Consider the following 11033-nt stretch of genomic DNA (forward strand, 5'->3'; position numbering starts at 1 on the left):
ACCGAGAAGGAGAGAGTCCATATGAAGGACAGCTTTGGAAGGGGGCTTTTCATTTTGGAGCGGGTTAAAATAAGGTTAATACAACCTTTCCTAGAAGACAGAGGAAGAAACAAATCAAACAGAAAGTCCAAAAAAATGTCAGCTATAGATCACTACGAATCTAAAATGGTTGAATATCATGACTCATCGGACGTTCTAAAAATACCACGAAGAAGGAATGAATGGATGTGTTTTGGTTTACATCCAAATGCGCTCTAAGAGAGAGAACCATCCCCCCAACCATCTCCTCCTACGTAAATAAATGGATTGACTTTTGGACAGGCGACAGTTCCCCCTCATAATTGTTAATTATCAAGAGTGCTCTCTGAGGTACTTTCTATGAATGGAGATGGAGATGGGACACTCTCTCTCTTTTTCTCCTCCCCCTGTTCTTTTTATGGGATTGGTCTTAGTTCTCAAGGACACTGAAAAGGACGCCTGCGATGTAGGAAGGCGGTGCAGTGGATGGGTGGGGCACCTGCGTCATTGCTGCGCATCTAAGTCTGTGGGTTTTTATGTGCTACACCCTGTTCTAACCCCTCCTCCGAGTCCATCTTCTCCAACTGACCACAAGCAACCCCACCCACCCACCCCCCTTGCCTGGCTCCTCCCCGAGTCCCGGACTAGAGAGAGAGTACAGCACTTAAGATAATGTAAATCACCAGAGAGGAGAGCTATTTTAAGATGTCGTCTTTCACTGTGGCCACGGAGGGGGACAAAGATGCAAGCCAAGCGATTGTAATGTCAGTCACGTTTTCTGACATGTTCTCTTTCTCCGCTAGCTGAAGGGCCTGACGGGCAAGAGAGAGCCGGCTGCAAATTCAATGCTAGCCTTTGTCGAGAGAGAGACTTTTTTTTTTAATGTAACCGTATTTTACAGGAAGGAGCAGCTGCTGAGTCTGAAGGATGAGACTGAGTTTAAGATTTCAGTCGTAAGAAAAAACACAGAAATCAATCGAATAAAAAAACCTACAGAGCTCCAAAGTGCTCGTCATTGAATCTGAGACCATCAAACATGAACAAAAATACGAAAATGGAAAACAAATATATAGTTTTGTGACACAAAAATGATGTCTAAGTCTTCTCTGTTGGAAATAAAGAGCACTAAAATATGGAAGAATACCTTTTTTTTAAAGGGGGGTGATATGCAAAGTCTCACACTTGTCCGTCTTTAGGATGAAATCTGGTGCCATAAAGGTCGACCAGAATCTCAGTCCTCTACTCGGCCAGTTAATAATTTGCAAAAACCTTAAAGAGTCAACAAACACAAAATGTGATATTCCAGTTTTTCTTAGAAAAGTAGTGTTTATATATCTCCTGACATAATTTCTTCTTTTTTATTGTTTCATCTTTTGTGACATCAAAAATAAATAAACATTTAGACAGCATCCTTTCCATCTTATATGAACAGTTTGAACCAGCATCACTTGTTATCTCTATATACTTTCCCCCCCTCCATAACATACAACATACACGTCACAAAGAAAATCCTCTGTACACTGCTGTTAAAACAAATGAACAGATCCGTGAAGCAGAACCTGCCGCCACTTTGTTCTGCAAAGAATCACAAACGTACACGGACAGCAGAACTACTCGATATAGTTCGATCTTTTGACGAGGTTACATTCATGTTCAAGTCTTTGTTTGCTACAGTCCGACCGGAGATCAGTCCAGACTGGAGAAATAAAAGTGTCTCTTTATTGAGCTTCGTTAAGGCAGTTAAAATACAAGATAATTTTAAACACTAATGTACACTGATTCTATGTTTCAAACTGCGTCTACACCTGACATTAAAGAGAATATTATCTAATGTTTCAAGTCAACTACCACCACTACAGCTTGTATATTATCTACTCAGCATGATACATGGATTGTTCTGTCTCAATTCACAGTCATGATGTGTCTTTTTAGGATATTAAATATCACACAAGAGAGTCGACACTTCAATTAAAGTCAAATTAACACGTTTTGGATGTTGGCTAACATGTTCAATCTTTGACTTTGTTAGATCATTTTTTAAAGTCAGTTCCAGATATTCCAACGCTGCACATCTTAAGTTAAAATATAAAATAACTGGATGGGTTTAGATCTACATATCGTCCTGTTTCCCATCAGTCTTCTTCTTTTACAGGAACAGGTACTCAAGTGTTTGCATGAGTTATTGCTTTTATCTAATTTAACACACCTTGGCATACACTCCTTTTAAATCAACCATATTCAGACCAGGGCCATTTTCCTAAGAGGTCACCCTCAAAGCTTCAATGCTGTTATCATGCTGCACTGCCGTTGTTTTAGGTTCCCACAAAGGTTGAGTTAAAGCATTATAATTTGTCTGTTTTTGTTTCATGTTTGTTCGTTTGTTATGGTGTATAGATGTATAATGGGAAAAGTAAATAAAAAAATAATATATATTTTTTAATATATTACAAGCGAAGGGAACCTGACAAAGAGTTATCATTTCACTGCAATCAGACTTAAAGAATCTGAAAAAAGAGGATCTGGAAGCACATGGTCTCAAATTTCAAGGGAAAAGACGTAAAATGCTTTGAATAACATGCACCATTTATACAGTCTTGTTCTTCTAAAAAGTTGGACAGATGCGACCAATACACCAATTCCAAAGGCAGAAAGATGTATCTGTCATGACTGCTAGCCCTAGCCATTAGTTTCAGCCCGCTACCTGACCAGACTGAAAATTAAACCCGATTTATTGTGTTCTTAGGTGCGCAACCCAAGCAGCATGTTAAATCTGAAGTGCTTAAAACGGCAGTTCCTCAAGTGTCCACTTGAGATCACAGACTGTACAATGAATGGATGAAGTATCCGGGACGTCACCCATTTGTTTTGAAGCCGATCGTCGGTGGGTGCCATAGGCTACTGGAAATGCTGAACCCAACCTAACTTCTGTTGAGATAGTGTGAGGTAAAGAGGCGTGCTTTGAGCTTTTTTGCTAACAGCTACAGGATGCCTGCCTGTAAATCAAGTCAGCCACGCCCTTATTTGGGCAAATCTCATAAGTTTAATATCTTCAAAAATAATGAGTTATAAAAAATTTGAAAGAGAAATGAACTATTCAGACCTAAACCCTTTTTTGAACCAGGCTGTAAACATGTTTATTTCTGCTGTAAAGATCAGCATTTATGAATGGGTGTGTATGTGGTTTCCGGTGTTTCTGCAGCCAGCCTCAAGTGGATGCACAATGAACTGCAGTTTTTTAATACTTCCGCATCGGCTTTATGTTCTAAGATCAGAAGTTTCTGCTTGATTGAGACCAGCTTTAAAAACTCAAGAGACTCTGTTTACATCCATGTAACAGAAGAAATGAACATGCTAACAGTCTGCTACAAAAAACTACTTAGGTTTGATTTGCTAATTCTCTATTTGTACAAACTGTACAGGGGTTGAATTTTTTATGACTCATCTGTTTTGGATATTAAGGTTATGTCATAAGGATTGCGGCTGACTTGACTTTATTATAGCTGTATGCTAGGAGGCTAAAGGCTAGCCTTGAGTCAGCATTTTCAACATGGCGACCTCCATCGTTGACCTTCAAACCCCTCTTCAGAAAACAAAGGATGACGTAACTTTTACAGTCTATGTGTACTGAGAATTATGGGATACATAGGGCTGAGTACCAGGCTGGTGGCTCCACTTCTAAACACCTTTTCTCCCTCAGCATGTCATAATAATGCAATAAAAACAAGAAAACGGTGGTATACTATTTAGTAAATAAACCTCAACATGTGCTGATTTGATTGAAAACACTCTTGAGTTTAAGAGCAGGGCGGGCTGTGCGACTCCAGCTGAATTGGTCACAGGCAATTGGTCTGTAATTCTCAGCAATCAAAGCTACTGTAAGCCGAGCTAAATAACCGTATAGCTAGTTAGCAGGATTAAAACCCCCCAAATGATGAGCTGCCCTTAAGCTGCACTCTGTGGGCTTTGCTGAATGAAGGGAAATAATCGTGCAAGAAGACAGTTGTTGTCTGTTTTCCCCCTGCCGAGCTAACCCGGTGCTACTTCTACTCTGAATTTGACGGCTAACATTAGCATTAAGTCACTTCCTAGCTGAATTATCTGTAAGCTAAGAAGTAACTGAATGCTAACATTAGCTGTTAATAGTGATTGAAAAGGCATAATATTAAAGCTAACTGTATTGTTCGAAGGGAAGTGGTTGAATGCTATTGTTAGCTGTTGTTTTATGGAAGCGAAATGGTTAGCTTGTGTGTTGTGGACCATGAAACAGGTCCCAATGTTCTCCTACATTGTTATTTCCAATGTCTTATAAGTTGAAGTTGAATTGAGAATCAGTGAAATGATAATATTTTTTCATTGTTCTATCTTTCTTAGCAGCGCAGCATGATATCAGCATTTTAGCTTCACACCCTGAGAGGAAAATGGCCGCCGCGTGAATAAGGTGAAAAATTACAGAGTAGAAATAATTTCTGAACACAGTTTTCTTAAAGTATCTCTGAACCATTTGAAAAAAAGTGAATATATGATACACCCAACTATCTATAAGTTCTACATGATTGCATGTGTAAGTTTGATAAACTTCACAGAAAGACGAGTTCATGTCCAGATGATCAGTAAGCTGCTACACTATATATCCAGACATGTGGGTTTTATCCAACCACCACAGAGCAGGATGTGGTGTTGTAGTCCAGACGATGTGGTCTGTTTGTCTTTTCTTCTCTGCAGATAATCTCACTGAGGAACCAGTTTTCTGGCAGTTTCCATTTTTAGATCTCATCCTCATCCAGTGTGTCATTCCTCGTCATGGTGGGAGGAGTCAGGACTTGACTCATCCTCTTCTTCCACCATTTCTTTTGGCAGTGTGTCACGGCGTGTGAAAGCAGCCGCCAAGGTCACGCTCAGCCGCGGTTTAACGGGCGCCATCTCCGACAGCCCGATGTTGTTGCCACGAGTCACAAGTGTGGTCTTATCCATAATCTCTCCGCTGTGCTTCGACACCACCGCGTCGAGAAAGTCGTATTTGTGGGAAATCTTCCCGCTCTCAAACAGGTACTTCGCCAGGTAGGAAAAAGCAACGTTACCGAGGAAGGAGGCCAGCATGGAGACGGTCTTGAAGGGAAACTTCTGGATGACGACTTCCTCAGTGTCTCCAGTTATATGGTGTATCCTCTGCTCCATGATCCAGCCTGGGTAGTATATGAAAGGGGGCAGCCCCAGGTAAGGCTCGCCTCCACCGATACGCAGCACCAAGCCGAACATATAAGCAGCCACCGAGCCGTACGTGTTGGTGCCTTTGATGAAGAGCACACTGAGCAGCTGGGGGAAAATGATGACGTAAACCAGGTCTGAGCTCAGGTACCAGAGGCCGTAAACTGTCCCTGTCACCAGCGCCATTAATGTGGCAAGACCGCCGAACACAAAGATAGTGATACGCATCACCCACACGATCTCCCGGTCAGACGCCTGAAGAGAGAGAGAGGAAAGAGAAGGATTGTGTTGACTGCAGAGTAATCAAACTTAAATTAAAGTATGACTTTGCTGCACAGAACCAAACGCAAGCTCTCACCGACTGTCTGAAGGCGAGCTGGTAGATGTTCCTTGCGAACATGGAGCTCGCTGAGAGGATGGAGGAGTCTGCAGAGGACATGACAGCAGCAGAGACGGCGCCCAGGCCGAAGAAAGAGACAAATGGAGGGCAAAGGTGTTGCAGCACGATGGGGAGAATCATGTCTGCTTGCTCCCTGTCTTTAGGAGGGATGGCACCGTAACTGGTCTGGTTCCAGTCTGAGGGAGGGAAAGGTTGAAAGCATATTTGTCTCCCCAAACCTCTCATAATTAAGATCATTGCAACTCCACCTTCATAAAGCTTTAATATAACAGACAAATAAGCAACAGTTTACACTATATTCAGCAGTTTGCATTCAAAATTGAATCCCACCTGCATTATCCAACGAAAATGAGCATTAATAGTTTTTCTCTACATATTTTTTATTTGTTTTTAAGCTCACAGAAGAAGTTGTAAAATCGTCTGACACTGAGAAATATGAGCTGTGACTAATAAAGGGAATAAATATGAACTGAATGTGTATCTCCTGTGTTTTTGTCATCTTCATTTTGTACCGATGGCTAGAGTTCATTATTTTTTACTTACATATTCAGATGTTAACCAAGAAATATGACGCCTTAAAATCTGGAGATCAAACCTCTAATTTGGTCCCTCGCCTCCCTCTAATGTAATATTTACACAACCAGCGTGGTTATTAAACCGATTGCTGATTCATTATGGATGAGAGGAACCAGCTGCTATTTACCCATCTCTCTCAGATCTAAAGGCATCATGGGCCCAGTCGCAGCCTCGCTCCCACCCCCGCCAACACAGAGTGTGCATATGAAGGCTCACGTGTGAACCTTCTCACCTGTGGAGGCCCCGATGGCACCGATGAGGACAGAGGGCACGGCCATGATGAGGCAGCCGAAGGCAGCCAGGAAGGAGAGGACCTGAGCGTAGGTGGCCGAGGAGGCGGACAGGACTCTCTGGAAGTACACCTGCCAGGGTATTCCTCCGAGCATCTGTGGGTTATTTACAGGCCAGTGAATACCCGGAGTTCATGAAAGTACTTTTTATCTTAAAGTTCAGAACTGCAGGTTTGTTTTAGAAGACTTAACAAAAATAAATCAAGTAAGTCATTTGAAAGGCAGCTGTCTCTATATCAAGGATAAACAGTTTCTATCATTGCTGATTAATCTGCAGATCAGATATTAGATTGACTAATTTGCAGTATTTGGCAACAAACTCCTAAGTTAAGTCACACCAATCAAAGGTCATCAGAGTCAAATGCCTTGAAGCCCTGGTCTTGGTGGACTAAACGTATGAAAATGAAAGACACGAGTCGCTGGATGTCACCGTACCAGGAGGCAGAAGTTGTCGATCCAGACCCAGGTGTCACTTTTGTGGACACTGCCTCTCCAGGGTGACTGGTACACCTGCTTCACTGCGGTGATCGTGATGTCTGACACAGCTGGGTTGGCCAATGCAAAGGGGACGCTGATCCACTGTCGACGCCCAGAAACAAACACGGAGATAAAGAGTTAAAAATAAAAACTTAAAGGCGTGTGGGGAATTTCAAAAGATGTCTGAAACTTCACTCATTTCTCAAACATTTGTCAGAATCTCTGCAGTGTCATTTTAATTTGACTGAGATCCTTTGATCAGGATTTTTGTGTTTGGTTCTTTTGGCGTATTTAAAGTCAAATCACATTTGGTGCACAACATGCAGTGAGTCTGCTCAAAAGTGGGGACTCATTTCACTAATTGCTGATGTCTTCTTTCATTCGAGCGCAGTGTGAACCTACCAGGCCAACAAAGATGCAGAAGAGCTGCACGACGTCAGTGTAGGCCACAGAGTAAAGTCCTCCAACCAGCGTGTAAAAGATTGCAATGAGTGCTGAGATAACCACCGATATCTTAATGTTGATGTCCACGATGACACTCAGAGTCGCACCTAAGAGCATAAACACACAGATGTTAATTGGTTCTAAAGGAAAAACAAACATGCAAATTGTTTGACCTGGCTGGAGATAGACGTTCAAACTCACCCAGGGCGGATAAGATGGCAGCAGACCAGAAGATCTCTCCCATCAGTGCAGGTATGAAGAGGAGGCCACCCATGCGTTTCCCATACAGCTGCTGGAAGGGGTCCAGCATGGTGACGTAACCTCTCGACCGCATGGGTTTAGCAAAAAAAAGGCCCCCTGGGACAAAGAGGGACATCTTACAGGACTACAGGAACTATAGCACTCATAGTACAGGAGTAATCTGCCTTCTTTAAGTGTTTTTTACATGTTTAAATAGTTTAATTGTGTTTTATAAATCACCACACTAATGGAGGAGGTGTGTTTTGTAGGTAGAAACACGTCTAGTAAGTGCACATATGATCTTGTTACAGTACACTCCTGCTCTCAAGAAGTAAAACAGAGTTTTGAAGATGATAAATAAATAACACTCACCCACAACAAGACTAAGGGCATATCCGAAGGGAGCTTGAGCCCAAGCCAAGCCAAAGTCAGGTAAATACACATATTCAGCCGTGCCATTGATGTATCCTCCCCCAACCCAGGTCGCTGAAAATCCCACACACAAACAAAATGTCACCGCAGGAGAAAAACTGATCACATAAATCTGATCATCTTTGTTAATTGTGCTTATCTAATTTGTAAAATAATAACTCCAACACTTTATTTATCACAAGTCAAAAGAAAAAGGACATTTATATAAACTTAGAGACTACACTTGAGGTGTTTTACGCAGCCATTAAAACCGAGAATACTTCTCTCACCTGTCATAGTAAATCCACCGACAAATAATCCAATGTCTCTCCCTCCGACCATGATGGTTTCGCTGCGGTCGGTGCCCTCCGCCTCCCCGGAGTGTTTGTTCTTCCATGCCGCCCAGATGCCCACTACCAGGATGAGCAGATAGAAGACCGCGATAGCCACAAGCCCCTCTACATGGATGGTCATTGTCGCACCGGGCTTCTGCTAGGAACGGGAGGGCATGGAGACCTGCAGGGCGCACGGAGACGAAAGGGTCAGATATTACATGTTCAATAATTTAAAAACAAACACTGAAGTGTTTTTATCTGGACTGTTGGACTTGGAAAGAGATGCATGTTTTTTTCTTTGAGGTTTGAGGTTTGTTTGAAATCCACTGTTTTTTTTATTTATTTACATGATTTAGTTGATGACATAAAATGAAAATTATCAAAAATAATGAATTTCATCTTCAAATAATATAATTCCTGCGCTCGGAACCTGTCTTTCTAGACTTGACTTTCAAATCAGTGATGGTCTTTTGTGAGATCTTCGCTTTGCATTTTAAAAATAAATGCTGCTTATTGAAATGATTTCATTTCAAAGAAACCTGGAAGCACGACTTTCTTATTTCCCCCCGCTTTTATTTTGGGAAAAAATCATGTAGCTGGTGCCAAACTACATTTTTTAAACGAAAGTGAAAAACAAATCTCGAGATAAATAAGAAAATATGCACCTGTTTTTTTTTTTTTGATAATCCAACACCTCATCTATAAATCTATGCTCATCATTTTTAATTAGCCTCTTATGTCTCTTTTCGGTCTCTCCTTCTGTCCCTCCAGACGGACACAGGCGCGTAAAAGTCAAATTACGCACAGCATCCATGATAAAGTATCCTCACCCTTTATCAGAGACAACCTTCTCTAAAATATGTCGTGAACAATATACTGTCACTAAAAGATATGAACCAAAAACATGTACTCTGACATCAATTTACTTTACTAAAGCTTGAAAAAACATGCAGAACTTACCTCAAGTACTTCTTGATTCATGTGCTGGAGCACCTGAGGCAGAAATCAGGGACCGGAACAGTTTGAGGGTTTTATTTGGAGCCTCGATCTGTCCCCCTTTTTGCCGCGCCAGAGACAGTAAAGTAAAACGTTGGTGGAGGTCTCCCGGGTGACTTACCGAGGCTTATAAGGGGGCAGGTACCGTCAGAGGACTGATACACACGTCAGAGGAACCAAACGTCCCCTCTTAATGAGCACCTCGCATGGAAACACGTCACAGTGCACTGGATGTCTGAGTGGAGGACAGTGGGAAAGATTCCTCCACTCAAGGTTCTTGTGTTTTTTGTAATTCACGACATGAATGTAAATGCAAATCTTGCATATTTACAGGGTTAATAATCTATATATTGAGGGAGAATTTGATGCTTCACGTGGCTCCTGCTCCTTCCAGCTCGGAGCGTAACAGGCGCCTAATTGCGCAGCCATACTTCACGTGGCCTTTTACCCGCTGTCACTCTCGCGCCAGCCGGCATTTTACCTTACAACCGCAATTAACTTTGCTCCACGGAAACAGTTTTGGCGACTGAGGAGGACGTGTTGCCTTCTTTTCTCATCGGAGAGATGCATTCATTAAGAAACAACTGGTCTCACTCAGGCTCATATTCAAGACTGTTTTAAGCTGAAATTGTCCACTCTCTCCATCTTTTGGAGGACTTTCTGGAGCAATATGCTGCCCACCTTTCAGCAATCAGTAATCATTTAAGTGTTCTGTGTCACTTTCCCTTCAGGCTTAATATCAATGAACTGAATCTACTTTAATGGCCTCCCCTGCCTGAAGTCGTTTAATCTGGGCTCCTCTTGTCAAATCTGACAGGCATCCAATTAGGGTGGATCCTGAAGAGCAGCGCACAGATTTAATGATACAGTCTGACTTTGAAAAAACTCTGGCGCACACACAAACACACAGTATTTAAGACAAACAGTGTGAGGGGGGGGGATAACTGGCTGCGGATGGCTCAGGTGTTTACTCATCAAGACTGGAGGTGACAATGTTATCTTAACCACTGCACGCAGACAGCGCCCCCTTTTGGACAGAGTCTTTTCAGCACCATGGACAGAGGCCACTGATTCTCTCAGATTTATTTAAGATTTACCTACATGTTCTTTAACCAAGCCTTCTTGTATTATTTGGTTTTTATGGTCATTAAAAAAGGTTTTCTGAACTGATATTTTGTTTTCATTGTAATAGCTGAATTCTGTTCGTCATGTTCTTGGAAGATGCAAATCTTGATTATAATGTTCCATCTAGAGCAGGGGTTCCCAAACCTTTCGGCCCGTGACCCCCAAAATATAGATGCCAAGGACTCGCGACCCCCACTGTCCCTCAAAGTGATTTAATGTGGCTTCATTTAGCTGGTCTGCAGAAAAGTAGCCTACCTATATGAGCATGTGGCTGTGTTTCCTGTGCCATTATGAATTAACCTACTGCTACTGATTATTTTGATCATTCACTGTTCACTAACCCTAAACTTAGGAGTCACCTGGCAAAAAGGAAGGCAGAAAACTCATTACATTATCCATTCCTATTCAAATCCAAACTCAAAACCCATCTGTTCCAATCCGCATTGTTTAATTTCCACTGCTTCATTTTAACTTGGTGTTACTTTGCTTGTTGTTTTTATTTATTTTATTGTGTTA

The 11033-nt window shown here is 41.9% G+C and overlaps 1 protein-coding gene across 1 annotated transcript; it reads right to left on the bottom strand.

Moving 5' to 3' along the window:
* Nucleotides 1–1324: 1324 nt before the first annotated feature.
* slc5a7a (solute carrier family 5 member 7a) lies at nucleotides 1325–9941 on the bottom strand. Its single transcript, XM_034679554.1, has 9 exons — nucleotides 9357–9941; nucleotides 8352–8577; nucleotides 8023–8136; nucleotides 7612–7767; nucleotides 7369–7517; nucleotides 6925–7068; nucleotides 6432–6585; nucleotides 5582–5799; nucleotides 1325–5478 (listed from the first exon to the last, which is right to left on the bottom strand). Exons 2-9 carry the CDS (start codon nucleotides 8533–8535, stop codon nucleotides 4807–4809), a joined length of 1791 nt encoding a protein of 596 aa, XP_034535445.1. The 5' UTR covers nucleotides 8536–8577; nucleotides 9357–9941; the 3' UTR covers nucleotides 1325–4806.
* Nucleotides 9942–11033: the final 1092 nt, after the last annotated feature.

Source organism: Notolabrus celidotus, chromosome 3 (assembly GCF_009762535.1).
Source record: "Notolabrus celidotus isolate fNotCel1 chromosome 3, fNotCel1.pri, whole genome shotgun sequence".
NCBI classification, from domain to species: Eukaryota; Metazoa; Chordata; class Actinopteri; order Labriformes; family Labridae; genus Notolabrus; species Notolabrus celidotus.